At 35.7% G+C, this 21,892-nt stretch overlaps 2 protein-coding genes and 1 pseudogene across 12 annotated transcripts in view; all 3 read right to left on the bottom strand.

The window, feature by feature from the left end:
- Positions 1-233: 233 nt before the first annotated feature.
- Positions 234-3,233, bottom strand: LOC106176421 (aromatic-L-amino-acid decarboxylase-like; annotated as a pseudogene). Its single transcript, XR_015332184.1, has 4 exons — positions 2,349-3,233; positions 1,833-1,946; positions 1,383-1,502; positions 234-401 (listed from the first exon to the last, which is right to left on the bottom strand). The product of XR_015332184.1 is annotated as an aromatic-L-amino-acid decarboxylase-like (transcript).
- A 1,076-nt stretch (positions 3,234-4,309) lies between these two features.
- Positions 4,310-11,455, bottom strand: LOC147764264 (uncharacterized). Of its 5 annotated transcripts, XM_087001522.1 has the most exons (6): positions 9,024-11,399; positions 8,444-8,945; positions 7,855-8,393; positions 6,969-7,155; positions 6,502-6,605; positions 4,310-6,141 (listed from the first exon to the last, which is right to left on the bottom strand). In XM_087001522.1, exons 2-4 carry the CDS (start codon positions 8,872-8,874, stop codon positions 7,130-7,132), a joined length of 996 nt encoding a protein of 331 aa, XP_086857648.1. In that variant the 5' UTR covers positions 8,875-8,945; positions 9,024-11,399; the 3' UTR covers positions 4,310-6,141; positions 6,502-6,605; positions 6,969-7,129. The 5 variants fall into 5 exon arrangements, with proteins under 5 accessions (XP_086857648.1, XP_086857651.1, XP_086857647.1 ...); XM_087001525.1 differs by having other exon boundaries at positions 7,978-8,393; positions 8,444-11,455; XM_087001521.1 differs by having other exon boundaries at positions 8,444-11,398.
- A 7,664-nt stretch (positions 11,456-19,119) lies between these two features.
- Positions 19,120-21,892, bottom strand: part of LOC106170590 (multiple C2 and transmembrane domain-containing protein 1) — a 35,189-nt gene continuing 32,416 nt past the window's right edge. For 5 of the 6 annotated variants that reach the window (XM_087016632.1, XM_087016627.1, XM_087016645.1 and 2 more), the window contains one exon: positions 19,120-21,451. In XM_087016632.1, the coding sequence (XP_086872758.1) occupies positions 21,377-21,451 (75 nt within the window). In that variant the 3' untranslated portion in view covers positions 19,120-21,376. The remainder of the gene's footprint in view (positions 21,452-21,892) is intronic. The other variant, XR_015335363.1, reaches the window with a different exon arrangement.

Below are 21,892 nucleotides of genomic sequence, written 5' to 3'. Positions count from 1 at the left end.
GCCACCAACGCTACGGAGGCAATGTGAAGCATATTTTGGAAAGAACATGGCTTTTATGCCAAGCTACCGATATAATTAATACTTTGGGGAATGTTCGTGGGTAGACTGGAGTTTAAGTCCACCTTATTTCTTGAAATTTGCTGGACCTTCTTCTAATTTCATAAAATGATAAATGAGCTATGTTTTTTCTTGGGGAGGTTTTTAAAAGTCTGAATTGGGAAAGATTAGAGTCTTTACAGGATATTGGAGACTTGGAATGGTATATACCTGATCTGAACAGTACCCCCACCATCTGCCATGATGTCAGCCTCCGAAAGAGCAGGGTTTGCTTCCTTCTCTCTGAGAATGGCTTGATTCCTAGCAGCTAGCAAGCAAATCAATATGGTCTCGCTGGAGCTACCCTACAAATGTAATTTTTTTCATTATTTTACGCGTTAAGATGGTTCAAGTTTAAGGACATCGTTTCTTTCTTTTTTTTGAACTACATGTATGGGGCATATTATCTGGGCCGTTGGATTAGGGCCCAAAACGACGACGTTCAGTATCTTTAGGAAAGATTTACTTTTTTAAACACATTCATTACTGTCCTTTTTTTCTTATGATAAGAGCGTATACAATACCGGTAATTATATATATCATGTGCTAAATCTTTAATTTTTCCAGAAAAGACATAAGCACCAACTAATTATAATTTCCCGTGATTGTATGTTCACAGACCGATGTCGTGATCAGACTGTCGTGAAATTGCCTTGTAATTTAGAGTCATCTTTATGACTCGTTGTCCAACCTTTTTATTTCAATAATATTATATACGTACTGTTTTTGTATAATGTTATGACAGAAAGGCAGACAAACAGACAGACAGATAGGCAGACAATTAACTTATCGTTAACAATTAACTTTTGGATCACCACCAAAATCAAGTCTATAATGAAAACTCGTCCTCAGCTTTTTCCATTATGTTGCTATCAGTCAATCAGAAGAACAGACAAAAAGACTTGGGGAACCAAAAACATTACCTCTTCGGCCGAGATAAATACAGATATAAACAATTGTTGAATGCATCAAATAAAATAAGATGACAATCAATTTAAGTGTTTAAAGTGATATTTGGTGCACTGAGTACAACTAAAATGCATTTCAGAAGCCTATATTTTACATACACAAACAGGTCACTGTCATCTCTAAGTGTATTAAGTTTCATCAAAACAATCATCTGTCGCTCAAGGTGTTTTGTCAAAAGACAATAAAATGTGATAATCAGTGTAACAGTTCCATATATGTTGTTGGCGAAACGCCACTTAATCAATTCAGTCTAAGTTGTCTACAATTTTGCCTCAAATATCTCAAATAATTTTTGGGTTCTAGATGACTGGTCTTACCTGAATGACCCCGCCCCCTTTGCCTCCAGAGCAGAATAGAAACTGCTCTGGCAAATCCAGCATCTTCCCCAACCAGTCCATCATAATCATCTCCAGCACTGTGCATGCCGGATTGGCTGCCTGGGAAAAGAACATAAGCCCGTGTTTTCCTGTTATTAATAAGAAAATAACAAAAAGGTCTTTGCTTCACCCTGAGTTTCAGAGGGCTGGAAACTCGCCTCATTGTGCGTGCTTTCAGCATGCATGGCAGGGACAAGCTGGTAACATATAGAGGTGAGTTTCAATTCACACATGGATCTCAGACCGCTTGATTTAGATGTCTTGAAGAGTCTCATTTCTAATGGTATCGAACAATAAATAAAATAAAAGTCAGTTTCCAGCCCCCCCCCCCCACCCCCAATTTTGTGAAATCTTGGGTCCTCCGGTGTACAGTAGAAAAAATCAGCTTACCCAGGTAAATTCAAGACCACCCATAGCATCGGAGAGCATGTCGGCACAGATGGCAGCGTAGGATCTGACTGAAGGGAAATAGCCATGGAACTGCGGGTGATTCCAGTGCGTTGTCTAGAGTATTGTTTGATTTAGATTAGACACAAAATATATAAATCGTGCCAAAAATATAATATAGAGATTATTAACCATCAACTTCTTAGCAGAAATGTTACAAACAATATTCTATTTCATATACAACATTTTTTGTATGATTATGATTTTGAATTAGATTTCTGTGATTTAGCTGCCTTTTTCTCAAGTGAGGAAACCGACTAAAACGAAGCAAGTCAGATTCAATTAAAAAACAATCCTCTTTAAACTACAACCCTTGTACACTAAACTATTGCTCATCTCTTAAAGACAGTAAAGCCAATATACTAAAAATCAACTGTATATTTTGCCATGTGTATTTTATATTTAGCCGCGTGGCGCATGCGCAAACGATAATTTACCTGTGTGCCTATAAGCACTTACCCCAGGCATAATAACCCGCTCTATGTCACCAATAACGTCCTCCCATGACTCAGCAGTTTCTGGGGCAGTTTCCGGAAGGAGCTGGCGCTTATATCCGGCTATGCAGGATATACTGGACGATTCTGCACATTCTCTAAGTAATCAGCCATCATGTCTACTATTTCTTTCCCACGAACACGGAACTCTGCAGCATCCATTTGGCTGTCAATCGCCTATGAAAAAATAACAAAGAGTAGCTTGCGTTTTGGTATCTATATCAGCAACAACTAAACTTTGTCAACGCTGTTTAAAAGGAAAGATCATGAAAGATGGAACATTGCGACATATGCGTTTTTCAGTCCAGGATACAACTACAAGGATTTCAGAAAGAGGCGATAAAATATGAAGCAAGAGTAGTTAATTCTGGTAACAGGTACGGCTTACACGAGTTCAATGTTAAACTGTTTTTAAAGAGACTTAACGTCGGTCACTCGTTTGGCACGACGTTTCGGCCCTTCGCACGAGGACCTTGATTACATTTAAGAATCTATGAAGATACTCTTTTACGCGCTTACGAATAGCATCTGTTTGTGACTTCTGTAACTACTAAATACCTTGAGGAAAATTCACAATAAATGTTCTCTTAAAACCAATGATCACATCAACTAATGAATTGAACTTATTTCGTATACTGACCCCCATTCTAAAATTACCTGTACAAATCGCCAGTTTTCCAGAAAAACGCTAGAAAGGGGTACGCGTACAACCTCCTTCGACAGACAATCAACTGTGAAGGCAGAGGTTAGATTATTGTAGCACAAGGGTGCGTGAAGAAATTCATTTTGGATTTTGGTTTTGGATTACCCTCCACCACAGGGTCACAGCTTGATTTTTTGCTAGGTATTCACAGATATGTATCTGGTTAAATTGACGGCAATTCCCTGTCAGAAAAGTCCACATAATATAATATGAGGTCCTGGTAGGTGGTAATTTTGGCTTGGAACCGTGTTAACTGGCCTCGGTTGTCCTCGGGGAATTGAATAGCAAACATGGAATTTCCTAAATAGCTTTCAATTACCATAAAGATATACACCTAACATAAATTTAAGCATAAATGATGTTGACTCTCACCACTATTTCAGCCTTATCATACACTAAGCATTTTATAAACGCATTCCTTTACTGTGGAGAATCATATTGATGCATTTTGATACAACCAAAATGGCTTTAACAGTCAGAAAAATAATTTCCACTAAAACTGGCTCATGGTATTGACGTACATGTATTTATGAGCTCATTACAAATTCCAGATGTTTTGCTGATTTTTTGCTGAACTCTGGTTGATTTTCCCCACAACAAGGAATAACAAAGCTGATATAATTTGATTGTTGCCACAAAACCAAAAGAATAGCAAAAATCCCTAATAACCTATTTATTTGAATGGACATATCAGTGATATATACAGGGTTTTACGCTTTCCATTATTAAGAAACAGAAATATTCAGTGTTCATCGACTAAATTAGGTTAACATAAACACTCATGTTTGCGATTTTGGAGTAAAAATTGAAAAATATGTTTCTCAAAGTTCTCCTTTACCAGAGCACCAACGAACACGGTTTCAACGCCAATTTAATGACACCATTTACTACTCCAAAACCCTGCCAGCAATTTTTCTTTAAAAAAATTAGTTCATACTGCATTGTTGGTAAAGCAAAATACTGCCTTTGTTTCAAGAAAATCTGTAATGAGGGGCTAATAACTCCATAACAAAAAATATTTAGACAAAAATGACGGCACGGAACTGTTAATTCTAGGTGCTCTATTCCAACTCATTAGTCTTTATTGTGGCAAGAGTTATTCCCAAATTGAAACTTTGCGCAACACTGCAAAATCGTTTCTAAAATCAAAAATTTATTTATTTACTTAACATCGTCTGGTTTTATGGAAGAAATCGGTATGAAAGTAATTACAAAAGAGTAAATCAAGTTTAGAATATAATTTTTATTCAACTATCAAGTTAAATGATGAACAGTTACATTCAATTCCAATAGGATTTGCAAGTAATCATTAATGAATTACTATACGTAAATGCAATGGATTAAAAAACGGTAGTTTTACTGAAAGTTTATATTTTCCATTCCCGTCTTTATCATCTCACAACGAAACGCAAATAGCCCAGCAATGTACAAGATAAACAAATTTACCAAAGTAATTCATACAGAAAGAGGCACTGAAGCCAAATTTTGATGGTGAGAGGTTGGTACCAGATGCTCTCGGGCCGTGGGGAAAAACCCGTCTAAACCCTTCTTGGGGAATGCCGGGAAAGTGCCCACGCCCGGATAACAGTTTTTACAGCGCCTTACAAGCTCAAGAATATAGTCCCGTTTTAGACAGCATGGCACGACTGAATAAACTTTCGTGACTACAAACTATTCTCTATATATACTATACAAGATAAACATATTTACCAAAGTAATTCATACAGAAAGAGGCACTGAAGCCAACCCGAGACATTAACTAGAGACTTAACACGAAACTAGTTTAAACTTTATCCAGGGGGGCAAAGCCATAAATAAAGTCGCTCAGTCCTGAAATTTCTAACGATAACATAAACAGACCATAAACAGATTCAAGTAATATGACCATAACTCGGGTATCTCAATGATTTAAACTAAACCAAGACATAACTCTGGATAAAATACCTAAAACTATAAAATTTCTAAATTTTCATTTTGCCCTGAAATCGCCACTACCTATATGATACAAGTTGAGAATAAAGCAAGCTTGCTTCGAATTATTTCGCATCTCACATCACTGTTTGACCGTCCATGTAAGTTTCAATTTGAATTTGGTTGATCCGGAGAAAAGGTGCATATATGATGAAGTGGATTTATTTGTCAAGTATAACACTTGAGAAAATCTGAATGTTAGTAATGTGATCTCTATCTTGAGAGATGATGGCATCTCTCAAGTAGAGCAGACTGTGCAAAAAATAATGAAATATTTTCACATGTAAAACATTTCATTGCAGATTTTGCACAGGCTATCAATGTAAAATCTCTTCATGTAAAAGCGTTTACATGAAGTCAGATTTTACAAAGATGTGAGGGTTTATTAGTAAGGTTAGTGTGCAGGTTAAGACCTTCTCAAATGCCTTACTGACAAACAACTCCACATCATCAAAAGCACAAATTTCAGAAAAGACTACTGCACTAAGATTGAAACAAAACACAGACGACCATAAGTGGTGGAAATGCGAATGTTTTTGTGAGCATAAAACTATCTGCATTTAGAATGTATACAGCAACTGGATATTCAATTAAAATCATTAACATGATGATTATTATTATATCTGAAGAGGTAGACTTAAAACATTTTTATACATAACCACGCCTCATCCTATTCAATTGGAATGCATGGAATTAAGAATGATCATTCAGACCTTCAGCCATTGTAATAAAACATCACTTACACAAGTGAAAAACAAAACTTAGTGCAATTACACTCGACAAAAGTTTGTGACCAATGAAACCCAAATATTCTTATTATCCAAAAGCCCCAAGTCCATTACTAGTTTGTATTCCTATTATACTCTGCATATTGCTCTCCATTTCCATTGCACATTCTCTATATTTGTTTGCAGAACAAGTTGTATCCTTCAAAACCAAGACTGCTAGGACGTCCAATCATCAATGAAAAGTGGCTACAGGGGGCTCCTTGCTAGCGCTATGAAGCGTTTCACATCTTGGATATTTGGTCTACGGTTGAAGCTGTTGCCTTCGGGCATCATTTCTGGAAATCCCTTTTCGTAGCCTACAAATGAAATGTAATTTGTTCACTTAAAAGTTATTTCACCTTGAAATGTTACATGTTAAAATTGTTGGCTGTCCATGCTACTTTTCTTAAGAAAAGAAAAAATAATAATATATGATTGAATTATTTAATAACTAATTTAGACACTTGGCTATTAGTTAAAGGATGCGATGTTTAGGAATGTGCTGCGCGCTTTTGCCAATTCTGTATATACAGACACTGCTCTAAGATTATTATTCTGCGAATTTTAAAGGATACAGTCTTTGATCACAGTCCATAATAAGAAACAATACACTAATAATAATATACAAAAAAGTTAAGATCTGCTTTTCTTAAAGTTGTCGATCCCTAAGAACTTACAAACTTATCTAGCAAGAAGATCCCTCGCTCCTGAAGAAGAAGTGTTTCATCTGGTGGTTTGGATGTTGCAATCGACATTTTTGGACACCTCCACTTTTGGTAGCCTGCAAATTTGATTAATAATTTTAAAATGTAATAAAAGCCAACAATTGCAATACGAAATGTGTTTAAAAAGTTTAATGGGTTTGATAAAAAATAGATATCAAGAGTACTTTTGTCACAAACTCTGAAAAAACATCATATATTTTGACATGCACTGGCGACCTTCACACGTCTGTGACACAATGGAGTAAGGCAAAATTTAGAGTTTTAACGACGGAAAAGGAACATTGCATTTGCTGTAACGGACCAGGAAAAACATCGATTGGGAGAGTGCTTAGATTCTACAAAAAGGAAGTGACTGGAGAACAAGAGGCATAAAGGAAGGAACGTGTTTTGCTTTCCCAAATAACATGAGTTACATGTACCTTTTAAGGCTTTCCATCTCAGTGAAACGTCACATGCTTCTGCTGTTCTCACATACAGCCACCTTTATAAACAGACCATGGCAGGACTAAATCAGGCACCAATGACTGATCGAAATAAACAAATGTGCCGCTCTTCTTGCACTTCTTTTGAAAACTGGGAACTAACAGGAGTTGCCATCACTGAGTTCTGTAAACAAACGAAAATGGAATAAGTTTTAAAAACCAAAGCAGTCTGCGTCCATTAAAATTGTTTGAACCAGTACATTTCTAGAATGTGTCAATTTAGTAACGTGGTTGATAGATTTTTCTACAAGTTTTCAAAAGAGCTTTAGATTTGATTTAATTTATTTCATTAACTGTTAAATCACAATTTTAAATGACAAGGTCTTGTTAATACAAATATTAATGCAATACAGTCCATTCCTATTCAAATTTGTATTTGGACCAGTAAATCCAGATTCAGACTTCTAGATTTAAAGGGATAACTCTTCGTATGATATCTTTATTTCACAATAAAAGCAATGTGAACAGCTCATAGATATATAATATATTGTTTTACCACAAAAACTGCAATTATAGCTATTATTCTGATATCTAAGCTTGTCTTTAGATCACGTGACTTCCATTGATGACTGTACTCTGTTATAATCTCTTAAGAGATTTTAACAAAAAACCAAACTTAAAAAAAACGTACTAACTTTGAATAAAAAATGGATTCATTAACCCTTGGTAAGTATGGGAACATTGTTGCTTACTCTAGGAAAATTCATTTTTTGGCCAAAACGAAGAGTTAGGAAAGTAATGCGGTCAGAACGGCCAGTAAACTAAAAGTAAACTAAAAGTAAATCATTTTAGTACATGTGCTTTCCCCAATAACACGGGTTACCTTTCAGGATTTTCCATCTCATTGAAACATCATATGACAGGACTCGCTGGACGCTTCCCCATTGCAGCAACCTCGTAGACAGACCATGGCAGGACTCGCTGGACGCTTCCCCATTGCAGTCACATCGTAGACGGACCATGGCAGGACTCGCTGGACGCTTCCCCAGTGCAGTCACCTCGTAGACGGACCATGGCAGGACTCTCTGGACGATTCCCCAGTGCAGCCACCTCGTAGACGGACCATGGCAGGACTCGCTGGACGATTCCCCAGTGCAGCCACCTCGTAGACGGACCATGGCAGGACTCGCTGGACGCTTCCCCAGTGCAGCCACCTCGTAGACGGACCATGGCAGGACTCGCTGGACGCTTCCCCAGTGCAGCCACCTCGTAGACCGACCATGGCAAGACTCGCTGGACGCTTCCCCATTGCAGTCACCTCGCAGACGGACCATGGCAGGACTCGCTGGACGCTTCCCCAGTGCAGCCACCTCGTAGACGGACCATGGCAGGACTCGCCAGACGATTCCCCAGTGCAGCCACCTCGTAGACGGACCATGACAGGACTCGCTGGACGTCCCCAGTGCAGCCACTCGTAGACGGACCAGGGCAGGACTCGCTGGACACTTCCCCCGTGCAGCCACCTCGTAGACGGACCATGGCAGGACTCGCTGGACGCTTCCCCCGTGCAGCCACCTCGTAGACGGACCATGGCAGGACTCGCTGGACGCTTCCCCCGTGCAGCCACCTCGTAGACGGACCATGGCAGGACTCGCTGGACGCTTCCCCCGTGCAGCCACCTCGTAGACGGACCATGGCAGGACTCGCTGGACGCTTCCCCCGTGCAGCCACCTCGTAGACGGACCATGGCAGGACTCGCTGGACGCTTCCCCCGTGCAGCCACCTCGTAGACGGACCATGGCAGGACTCGCTGGACGCTTCCCCCGTGCAGCCACCTCATAGACGGACCATGGCAGGACTCGCTGGACGCTTCCCCCGTGCAGCCACCTCGTAGACGGACCATGGCAGGACGCGCTGGCAACAAAGATTGGTCGAAGTAGCTGTAGATGTGGGACCTCTTTTTGCAGTTGTGTTCTGTAAACAGAAATAAAAACGAGATTAGATTTCTTTTATTTCTTAAACTCCACTTCCAAAAAGAAAAAGATTACATACCTTAAGGAGTGCAGTCGAAGTCCCACCGGTGGCGCTCATCATCTTCTTTGTCCTGTAAACAGAAATAAAAAACGAGATTAGATTTCTTTCATTTCTTAAACTCCACTTCCAAAAAGAAAAAGATTACATACCTTAAGGAGTGCAGTCGAAGTCCCACCGGTGGCGCTCATCTTCTTTGTCCTGTAAACAGAAATAAAAAACGAGATTAGATTTCTTTCATTTCTTAAACTCCACTTCCAAAAAGAAAAAGATTACATACCTTATGGAGTGCAGTCGAAGTCCCACCGGTGGCGCTCATCATCTTCTTTGTCCTGTAAACAGAAATAAAAAACGAGATTAGATTTCTTTCATTTCTTAAACTCCTTCTAAAAAGAAAAAGATTACATACCTTAAGGAGTGCAGTCGAAGTCCCACCGGTGGCGCTCATCATCTTCTTTGTCCTGTAAACAGAAATAAAAAACGAGATTAGATTTCTTTCATTTCTTAAACTCCACTTCCAAAAAGAAAAAGATTACATACCTTATGGAGTGCAGTCGAAGTCCCACCGGTGGCGCTCATCATCTTCTTTGTCCTGTAAACAGAAATAAAAAACGAGATTAGATTTCTTTCATTTCTTAAACTCCACTTCCAAAAAGAAAAAGATTACATACCTTATGGAGTGCAGTCGAAGTCCCACCGGTGGCGCTCATCATCTTCTTTGTCCTGTAAACAGAAATAAAAAACGAGATTACATTTCTTTCATTTCTTAAACTCCACTTCTAAAAAGAAAAAGATTACATACCTTAAGGAGTGCAGTCGAAGTCCCACCGGTGGCGCTCATCATCTTCTTTGTCCTGTAAACAGAAATAAAAAACGAGATTAGATTTCTTTCATTTCTTAAACTCCACTTCTAAAAAGGAAAAGATTACATACCTTATGGAGTGCAGTCGAAGTCCCACCGGTGGCGCTCATCATCTTCTTTGTCCTGTAAACAGAAATAAAAAACGAGATTAGATTTCCTTCATTTCTTAAACTCCACTTCCAAAAAGAAAAAGATTACATACCTTATGGAGTGCAGTCGAAGTCCCACCGATGGCGCTCATCATCTTCTTTGTCCTGTAAACAGAAATAAAAAACGAGATTAGATTTCTTTCATTTCTTAAACTCCACTTCCAAGAAGAAAAAGATTACATACCTTATGGAGTGCAGTCGAAGTCCCACCGGTGGCGCTCATCATCTTCTATGTCCTGTAAACAGATATAAAAAAACGAGATTAGATTTCTTTCATTTCTTAAACTCCACTTCCAAAAAGAAAAAGATTACATACCTTATGGAGTGCAGTCGAAGTCCCACCGGTGGCGCTCATCATCTTCTTTGTCCTGTAAACAGAAATAAAAACGAACTGCAATAAAAAAAATAAACCTGGAACGCATGCAATAATGCAATGACACTACGACTAGCCCGCGACAGCAAAAAGGTGAAGTATCCTCCGAAGATCCCTGAGCGACGATTCCTCGTGGGGAGAAGCGAAGGTTGAAGCTGGCCAGCTTAGAGAAACGCCGAATCCACTGTCTAGACGTCTGCGTGTGCAAGGAACAATATGTCGAAGAGCGATGCGTTGACGTAGAATGAGGAAAGATTCGGAGAAATGCGAGTCGACTCCTGTGTCCTTTGTGCTTGATACAGGACGCAGCACACGACGTCCTTCCTGTTGCTCTAGATCTGTCCGCAGTTGAGTGAACGCATTTTCAAAATTCCGCGCTTTTATACCTTTAGTCACGTGGTGGCGTTCCTGTTGTCACCACTAGTCAACTTGTTCATAGGGGATGGTCTTTGATAGTGATACGCCAATTTGATTTTAATATCTTAAAGACATAAATTTTATTTTATATTTTCTATTTTGATTTTTTTGTTTATCATTTCATTTTATGGTAAGAGTATTAAGTACTAAGCAGTGACCTCGAAATGTAACAGACAAAGTAGATGACAATTTCTGAGCAACATATCCTCTCCCCAAAATTATGATAGGCACGATGTCGGTTATACTGGAAGCTGTGAACTTCTCGCAGGCCACTATATTGTGCGCGTGTATTCGAGCACTGATCCAAAATGTGGATGACGTAATAGGGCGTAGAATGACTGCATTTTCGAGGTTCTGATTGTAGCGAATTGAAGTGAGTTATTTGAAAGTACGCTGGACTGGACATGTACATCCACCTCAGTTCTCTGAAACACATTTTGTAATCAAGAAATGAAATGAAAATAAGTTATTAGGTTTTACGAATAGAAAGAATAGCAGCAGTAAGTCATATGAATAATCTTGATTAACTTCTACAAGGCAGAAGAAACGAATGATCTTATTTTTGTATAAAAAACATCTATTGATTTAGGTAATAATTAAGAACGGGTGCCTTCCTTTTTGGCTTCAGGTGACCAGTACTCTTATGTCATTGGCTTGAGTAGAGAAAAAACAGAAAAAAGATAATAAATACGAATAATAAGATAAGAATATTTAAAAATGAAATTTTTCTCATTTGTACGTTTACTTTATCCATTTTAAACCATAGCTGGATTTTACACTTTTTAATATGCGTTTAAACATTGTTATAAGTCTCAGTGCTCACTGGCATCCTTTCTCATCTCTCTGAAAAGCATACAACCAAAGTTGCCGAAAACTAGAGTTTACATGCTAATAGGCCAATTGCTCATTATCAGTGCTTCATGGTCGGGCACACAACAGTTCCATTTGTGTGTTTTCTCAGTGAGGTGGTCTCTGACTCGACTCTACCTAAAAATCGAACTCGGGACTTGTCTCGCCTTCCACGAGAACACTCGCTGATTCTCAATGTGTAGGTCCATTTAAGAATTTAAAACAGGAGAAAGAATTGTTTATCCAAGTGGAATTTACTTAAATCAGTCTAGCTACTTAAATCGCTGCAAAAAATAATTACTAGATTTATCTGTTCTGACATAAAAACAAACAAAATGTAAACCATCGTTATTGTAGTTCGCAGCTCCATCTTGCATTCTCCAATCGATCTAGGTTATTTCTACTAAAGCACTTGTAAATGCAAGAAGTGAGTATGATGTCTAACGTCTCAGAAAATGTCTGTGTTTATGTTTATTTTAAATGGCGCAATATAGATTGCGGCTACGTCCGCGGTGTCACCTGGCTTTTAAAAACTGGAAAAAAAAAAGTGACGTCTTTTGCTGCGGGTCATTATTTTTAGTTGTTTGATGTTTTTGTAATATTTTAGCCATACAAAGAATCTTCAATTACATCTATGATTAGCTAGACGATAGTCAGGACACACTCAATTGTTTTAGACAAAACACGACAAAACCGCGTTCTCATGGAAAGTAATTTGCAAAACCTTAGTATTACCAGGCATTTTAAAAAAATATACTTGAGGTTTAGAACAATATTTGTCAGTAAAATAAATGTGCTTCTCGTAATACCTCTTTTTTATACGGATTTTTTAAAAAAAATTTTGTTAGTATTAATAACGTGCGAATATTACCCAAAAGGGTTGTTATTTTAAAAACCTCTTTCTCTGAATACGATAACTTTATACTAGCAAGGCATGAATCGTAAGATGTTTTCATTGTTTACACAAAAGCTTGGTTTATCACTTTCTGTTACAAAAGGTATTAAAAAAAAGGAGATTTCGCCCCCCCCCCTCCACACACACACACACACACACACACACACCTTCACGCTACTCGACGCTCCCGGTAGAATAGGCACGTTTCACAATAAAACGTCTTTGTCACTGTTTATGTAGTTCTGCACCACACAATTTACTCACGTGCCTTACACCATTCCCTAAAATCCCTTCCCAATTTTGATTTCAGATAGTTATTCAGTAACAGACAAAACTATGTTAAAGTATTCTGTTAAAGACAAATCTCAGCCCGTCCTATGCCTAGATACACGAGATACAAAATCTCTGAAACCGAACATGACCGTCATATGGCTTACATTAGTCTTGCAGTGTTACTTGATGACTTTCTAAAACTGATATATTAAATTATTATTCAATTTTAAATTTAAACCGTTCTGTCCAAGTATTAAAATTTAAAAAAAAATTCGGGTGGGGGGGGGGGGAGGATTTAAAAAGCCGAACACCCCTCTAGGAAATCCAGGATCCCCCCCCTGGTTAGCTTAACCCAGTAAGTAGTACATACTTGGGCGATGATATCTGATCCTTTTAATATATATATATATATATATATATATACGTTTACTTTATCCATTTATATATATCCAAAAGTATATCCATATATATATATATATATATATATATATATATATATATCCAAAAGTCCTAGAACATTTTTTACTGAGTCTCACATGAATATTTTCAGCTCTGCTCATTTTGATATTTTTACATGGATGAGATACATGAGCAATCCCAATAGCGACTGGATGGCAATTTTGACTCTTTAAAGAGATATGATAAATAATGCTCTTTAATCCAGAAAAGAAATACATATAGATACATTAGCGGTGTGTTATAACTCTTAAGGAGTGTATTTCACTTTCTTTTAGTGAACAAAAACCAATAACTGATTCTCTGATCAGTTTGATCATGCAAATAACTTAAACTAGCAGAACTTGAGATATAAAGCTGATGAACAGGGAGATTGACATTTTCTTATGCAAATTATTTGAATGTTCTGCCTTTTTAAACATTTATTAGAAACGAGAAAGAATGTCACAAGCCTGGATCTTTGTGTTATACAAGCCAGGTACATTTTTTTTTATGTGGAGCTTATCAAATATCGTTTTGTCATACCACAGTCCTGTTGTATTTCCATATTACTCTCTCTCTGTGTTGCTTTTGCCTTGTACCCTACCATACATTATAAATGAGGCAGAGACAGATAAAAAGTAATCCCAAATCACTATTCAACTGAGTCAAATCTTCCACACATCTCAAAGCTACACCAAATCCCAAAATTTTGACAACTCCCTCATTATGCTGTTTCAATCTCTTATATAAAGTCACTGCAGCATTTACTGGAGGTTAAAAGTACATTCTAAGTATGTTTAAATATTGATAGGTTTCCCACAGTAAGCTGCTAGGTTGGCCTCTCGTAGTGCTTCAGCAACCGTCTGAAAAATCAATTGTGTTAGTTTTAATATGTCTGCATGTTAAAGTTCCTTTAGATAGAAAACTCATCACCCCACATTAAAATAAATTTTAAAAATGCAAAACTGATTACACAATATTGTAAACTTGTAACACTTGAAATCTTTTCTAGTTACTTGTAATGAAAAGAGACAAATTAACACAAATGGTAAAAAAAACACATATTAACCTCTTCAACATTAAATAGTTGGTCTGAATTTATTTGTAAATAATTTTTAAAAAACCATGAAAACATCCAAATTTTCAGATTTTTCAGGTCACTGGAAATGATTTTATTATCAGCACGCCTCTGCCCTTTCCATTACTGTTGATTTTTGCGGTTGTGCTTTAAGCTAAGAATGAAAAGGACTTGCAGTCAATGCTTGATGTTGTGCACAAGTGGTATTATAAATGGCAGTTGACTCTGAATGTGGACAAAACTCAGATGGTTAGTTTCAGGACACCTTGTCTGCCTAGGACTGAAAATGTATTTGCATGTGGAAACTTTCATTTTATTTATTTCTACCTTTTCCTGTACTGTTGATTTGATAGGCTAAAAAATCAAGCAGTGTAGTACTTCAAGCTAAACAGACAGGCCAAAAGTGTGTGGAATTTGGTCAGAGCGATCGACAGATGCATGTTGATAATAATTTCCAGGTTCCAAGATGCATGAAACCAAGGAGTTATAACAGAATACTCCTTGATGAAACAAAGCTGTTACTTAAAGGGTGAGCGTGACAGACCCTGGCGACATCTTCACAAGATGCTCCATACTCCATAGCTAACACTGCTTCATTGATTAATGTACCAGCAACCTAAAATACATTTCTACTATTAATTCACAAAAATAGCCTATTAACAAATTTACTACAAAAAGGTTACTTTTATTTTTATAGTGTAAATGCATCAAAATATTCAAAGATGTATAATATATAAGAATTGATCATAATAACACAAAATCAAATCTTAATAGGAGGAGGCAGATTTAAATGGTCTTTTTTATGTTTTTCTATGTTTCCAATGTTGTTATAAATTTTCTTTTTCAATTTTTAGACATTCTGATACCGACCAATAAACATATTTAAATGAAATCTGATTTTTTACCAATTCAACATAGGTTATATAAAAGAAATCAGTTATCAGATTTGTTGGAAAATAAATAAATAAATAAGTAGTTAAGAGGGTTATCTAACAAATAAGTGTATCAGTATTACCACAAACAACTAAACCCCATGATTACATTTGCCATACAATGTCTGTTCGGTGCTAGCGTACTGCCAGTAAATCCCTTTTCATGTGGTGTCTGTGCAGAGGCATATGGTGGCTGTGCAACTTTTATGGATCCACAGCCCCGATAGCCACTACAATTTTGTCAAGCAAAAAAAATTTGGATACCATCACAAAGAGCTTGCGTATGATTATACAGTGCAAGTGGCAAATGTAATCTTGGCTTAAGAACATCAGCAATCTACTTACGGAAGCAATTATATGACATCCCAATAACCTATCTGTCTCTTTGTCTCCGAGAACCTTGACAAACCCATCTGTGTCATTATTACACTTGGAGCGGCTGTTGGCAGCCAGTGGAAACTTCCCCACTGTGTATTTTTCACCCTAGGTGCAAAAAAAAAAGTATTATTCCAAGAAAAAATAATGTAATAGCCAAGAGTAGCTACTTGTAGGTATACCTACTGTTTAAAATTAATCATTGCTATACTTTACTGTTTAAAAGCCACTTACTATTAAAAACAATGAAACTTTAAATAAAGAAAAGCTGTCAAATGTACAGACAAAAAACAGAAAATAAAGATGCAAAAAAGGTCATTTTGTCAATTTTGATGCAATAATAAATAATGCTTATAATAGCACTGTCAGTCAACACTGAATTATAATCCTGCACAACAGTTTAAATGGTCAATAACATGAGCAGACCCAGAGATATCTATTTTGATCCATCCTCCATTTTGATGGACTTCCAACAGGAAAAAAATAAATACCAGGCAATATAAACTTAATAACCTGACTGTCCTCCGGAAGACCCAGAAGATGGTCTCAATCCACCCCTTCAATAAGATTACAGTTTCAGGACCATGAGAGTTCAAATTCACATGATGAAAGTCTCAATATTTGAAAAATGATGACAGTGCATAAATTAATATTACATAAGTAACATAATGTTTAAAGACATAAAAAAAACAATCCAACTACTTATGTGGAAATACAGAAATGTCAGAGCCTCAGACCGATGAGAGTTAAAAGTCACAAATGCAAGTGTTTGAGAACAAATTATAAAGGAAAACATAACAAAACTAGAAAAGCACTCCGAGAGTGCAGACCTCTGCCAAGGCAGCAATTGTTGATTATTATTGATTATTGTCCTCTTTGGCCCACTTCTGACAGTTCCCGAAAATTTCATCAAAATCGGTCCATAACTTTTTGAGTTATGTTAATGACAGACAAACAAGGGTGAAAATATAACCTCCTTGGCAGAGGTAAATATAATTCCAATGAAGCTGCTATTCAAACTTTTAATCTTTGAGTTTGATATATATAGGCCCATATTTGATATATATATAGGGCCATAAGTCACAACTTAAGAAAAGCACAAAACAATAATGCACAAAATAGGAGACTACCAATTCTGATGCAATAATACATTATGTTTAACTGCACAGTCAACATCAAATTTTAATTTTGCACAGGTAACACCGACGAAAGTAAAATCATAAGGCTTCAGGCCCATCAGAGTTCAAGTTTATACTTAGAAAGTGCCAGAATGAGAAAAATGAAAATTTCACACAAAATTGCATAAATTCAATAATAAATGATAACCCAATTGACCTGGCTTTCTAATTTGAACTGCATGCCAATCCTAAAAATCATACTTATAAGTTAAATATAATAATAAGTAGCACAGTTTTCTTTTCATAATGTTTGCAGTAGCAGTGCAAAAAGATTATTGTCAATTTTGATGTCACATTACATAATAAATTATAGAATAATTTTCACCAATTTTTGATTATTGACTATAAATAGCATGGACATGTAGAAAGTTTGATTACCATTCGGCTTCATGTCCATGGGAGCTCTGAGTCCCACAATGAATATGCCAAAAAGATAATGAATATTTCACTAAAATGTATAACTTCCAGAAAAAGAAGCCAATTAAACTGCTTTTCCAACTCGGGCTGCATTTTAGTCCCGTGTTTCTTTTTTGAAAGTTTGAAAATCATAAGTAACATGGTTTTCCCATAATGGTCATCATGGCAGCAGCACCAAAAATTGTGTTTTCTTCTATTTTGATGCAACATTACATAATGCTTAATGGCATAATACATCAGTTTTTAATAATAAAATATACGTGCCATGGATTTTCAGAAAATGTGACTAGCATGGGTCTTCAAGCCCGTGGAGGTTTTAAGTCGCACCTTGAAAATGCCAATAAGTGAAAAAATTAACTTTTCACAAAAAACTGTTAAATTGCCAGAAAAATTTGCCAAACAGACTGCGTTGCCTACTGAAGCTGTATGTTAGACCCATGTTTCTTTCCTGTAAGTTTGAGAACAGTAAGTGACATGATTTCCCTTAAATGGTCATCATAGAAGCAGTGCCCAAAATAGGGGTTTCTTCAAATTTTGATGCAACATTACATAATCTTTAACAGCATAATGACCATCAAATGTTATTAAAAAATATAAGTAACATGAACATTCAGAAAATGTGACAAGCAAAGGTCTTAAGGATCATGGAACTTTTAAGTCACACCTTGAAAATGCCAACATGTGAAAAATTAAATTTTCACAAAAAACTGTTTGACTGCAAAAAACAGACTGCATTGCCTACTGAAGCTGTATTTTGGTCCCATGTTTCTTTCCTGTAAGTTTGAGAACAATAAGTGACATGATTTTCTTTAAATGGTCATCATGGGAGCAGTGCTCAAAATAGGGGTTTCTTCAAATTTTGATGCATTATTACATAATGTTTAACAGCATAATGACCATCAATTTTTAATTATAAAATATTTGTATCACAGATATTCAGAAAATGTGACTAGCAAAGGTCTGCAGGCCCATGGAACTTCAAAGTCACATCTTGAAAATGCCAAAATGTAAACAAGACAGTACTGTTCTGAAATGGGTTAATTTCCATTTTTAACACTTTTTCAACATAAAACAAAATAAACATTTTACTGCCATTTTTATATGACCAACTTAGAAAATTGATTAGATGGGAAAAGTATCAATAGAACAGTGTTAAATGTCCAATTTCCTCCATTCTGAGATTCTGAACATAGTGGATGATTGAATCTGACAAACTGCAATGATATGAGTTTATTTCCATTTTTGACACTTTATTACACAATACATGATATTAAGTTTATCATCATTTTTACATAATCAACTAACAATGTTGTAAAGATGCAGGAAATATCAAACAAACACTTTTATGTATCTTATTAGTTCAATAATGAGACTGTTAACATGCCTAAGAATTAAATCTGAGAAAATTTGAAAAAACAGTATAACTACTAAAATAATAGCCAGATTATGCTGATTTTCGAACTCAACCTGCGTTTTAGTAAGATTGACCACTCCTGTGAGTTTCATGACAATTGGCCCATCTGTTTTTCTTATATTGTGTTAACAATGTTAACAATGTTGCATATATGTTGAAAAAAGTGAAAAAACAGCATAACTTCCCTAAAAATGGCCGGATCATGCTGATTTTCACACATGACCTGCGTATTATGAATATTCATCAGTCCTGTAAGTTTCAAGCCAAAAGAAAAAACAGTTTTCCACTTATCGTGTTATCGGTAAAAGTGCATGGCGACGACGACGACGACGGCAATGACAGACGCAGCTGACGGCTATATGTACAGACACATCTGTATGTCTGTACATAAAAATGCATAATTTATAACCATGCAGAGCTATTAAGTCCAATATGATATGAACACAAGCACAAAAAACTAACACATATGCATTTATGGTTTTTATTTTGTAAAATAAGTTTAAGAGAAACCTTAATACGTAGTCTTAATATTCTCTTTTCTTTACATTCAAATAATGACTACATTTAAGTGAATGCATGAAAATATATATACACATGTATAAAAAATGAGTCTAGATCAATTTTTAAATAAACTATACTGAACTGCTGTACACCATTCAGAATTACATTTACTTAATTATGGCAATTAAAATATCCTTTCATACTCATAAATACAATAGTTTCCTTTGATTAGACAGAATCAAATACATCAAATAAGATAAATAATGACCACTAATTTGAATGAAAAAATGAGGTAGAGTACATATATTAGACTCAGAGTGTGATGATACAAGAAAAATGGGAAATACTTATACCAAGGAATGACAGGTCTATACCAAAAACAAAATTGCAAGAATATTGCGATTGAAAAAAGACTCGTAAAATGGCAATGAAGAAGCCTGTTTAGTTTGTCAAATATTTTTTTCAGTGCATTTAAATGCCGAACAATGAAAGGAAGCACCTTTTAATCAGTCAAAAGCTGCCCATTCCAATCCTTATTTAGAACAAAATGGCACAAATGGATACAGAAGAATTGAAAATATAATTACTGCAGTTCAACAAAACATTAACTGAACTGCACATAAATAAACAATGGTTCACAATCAGATCTGAAAAACTGAGATAGAAAACTGAAGAAATGCACACAGTACCTTATTTTTCTTACCTCCAATGAATAATACAACAAACTGTGAGATTTTTTCAAAGATAACAAAATACACACGAGCATCACTTACACTATGAAATCTGAAAATCCTTTAAAATACCATTTTCAAGTAAAAGGAATGCTACAACCAATCTAATTGCTATTAAACATATTTCCAGTCTCTTCATCTTTACTAATATGATTGATTACAATGAAAGTTTTTAAAATTTGTAACATAATCTATGATGAACACTGGCCATTAATTTCAAATCAGTTCTGACAGAGCATACCATCTAATACCCACAAGCAGTAAACAAAAATATAAATAAATAAACCTAAATAAAAATAATTACCTTAATAATTAATTACAATCTCTATAAGTTATTGGAAAACAAAACCTTAGTCATCTTCTGCAAAGTAATTATTGAATTTGAAATAAGATAAAACCCTGTTGCTTTATTACATTTGGGAGACAGAACTGGGATTACAAGAACACATCTATAAACTTCACTGAGTAAAAATATAAATGCTCTGCCCAATATTTTTAATTTTTTATCAGCATCTTGAAATATATATATATAAATCATATTAAGTGAATTGTTGTTCAATGTTCTGCAGATTACTGTACAATTATAAGACAACATCAGCTCATTTGGAGTGACCCATTACATATCACATAAATTATTCACATAAGGCATTTATATTTTTGCTCAGTGTACATTTTGTATGATGTATTTTTGAATGAAAGTAATGTGGAATTTACATTAAATACTACAGAACAGAAAAAAAAAAAAAAAACAAGAATTCCGTGCCAATTTCCTCCCTCAATGCCTTTCAAAGATGGAAAAACAAAATAGCTTTGTGCATGCATAATGCCAACAATTTGTTTAACAGCACGTGGTTGAATTTATGCTTGAGGATCCTTTATCACATTTCATGTATCTTTTTAATATTTCAGATCTGTACCAAACCCTGTATTAATCTGTAAAAAAAAAAAAAAAAAAAAAAAAACCTCTTACCAAAACCTTCAGATATATGCCTCATAAGTTATAAATGACTTGTGCACACAAGAAAAATTGCAGTTGTATGTAAAAAAAAATGTAATTTGAAACAAATAATATCAGTTCCATTGCAGTTTCACCTTGTGTGAAGACAACAAGGTTATCTATACTCAAATGCACCTCTAACCCAGAGGTCAGAAAAATCACACTCCAAAGCCTGCTTTGACCAGTGCTCAACTGATTATTCTAAAAAAATGAATTAATAAAATTTCAACACCATATCTATAAATATATCACAAAAGATCATGATACACAAGGAATTATTAATTGCATAGAAAAAACACTAGGTACCAATGGGGTAAGTCCATTATCGTATGATTTCTAAAAGTTTCAAAATCCACCAAATGAGCACAAACACGTGCAATGTGCCAATTAAGTTAGCTCAATGTAAATTAAATTTGTGTAATGAAGCAGAAGACACCAACAAATATGAAGCCAAGGACCATTTTTTTCTGAAGAAAAAATATCCGTCTGAGCCTTTCATTCCCTCTTCTTTCTGCTACTTGTGTGTTGAGGACTTTCAGAGTTCTCCAAGGGAAACTCTCTAAACTCCATCTGGAAACATATCTTCATTATCAGCATGTCATCACATAAGAATATGCTCTGTTCTGAATATATTACAACTCCCTTTTTTGTCTATGTGTGCAAAGCTACAGCTGTACATGTAAAATACTTGTCTTGTGAAATATTTAAGTTAATTATTACCAAGATATCTTTGTACAGCAAATCATTTGATCGACATGAAAGTGTTCATTTTAACATTTAAACCTACAAGATCATGTTAAATGGGCTTTTTGGCATTTCAATTAAGTAGAATTAGCTTGTAATGTTCATCTCTTCATCAACAATTTTGTGAAACCCACTTGGTTTTTTGTTTGAATGAGAATCTTCACTTAAAAATTTTATTGCTCTTTCATTGTATTGCCCCATAAATTATAATGATATATTAATAAAGTCTTCAGAATACCCTCTGTAAATCATCTAGCAATAATAATA

Source organism: Lingula anatina, chromosome 1, assembly GCF_051362555.1.
Source record: "Lingula anatina isolate TDL-2025a chromosome 1, LinAna3.0, whole genome shotgun sequence".
NCBI lineage: Eukaryota > Metazoa > Brachiopoda > Lingulata > Lingulida > Lingulidae > Lingula > Lingula anatina.
This window is presented reverse-complemented; position numbering and strand designations above follow the sequence as displayed.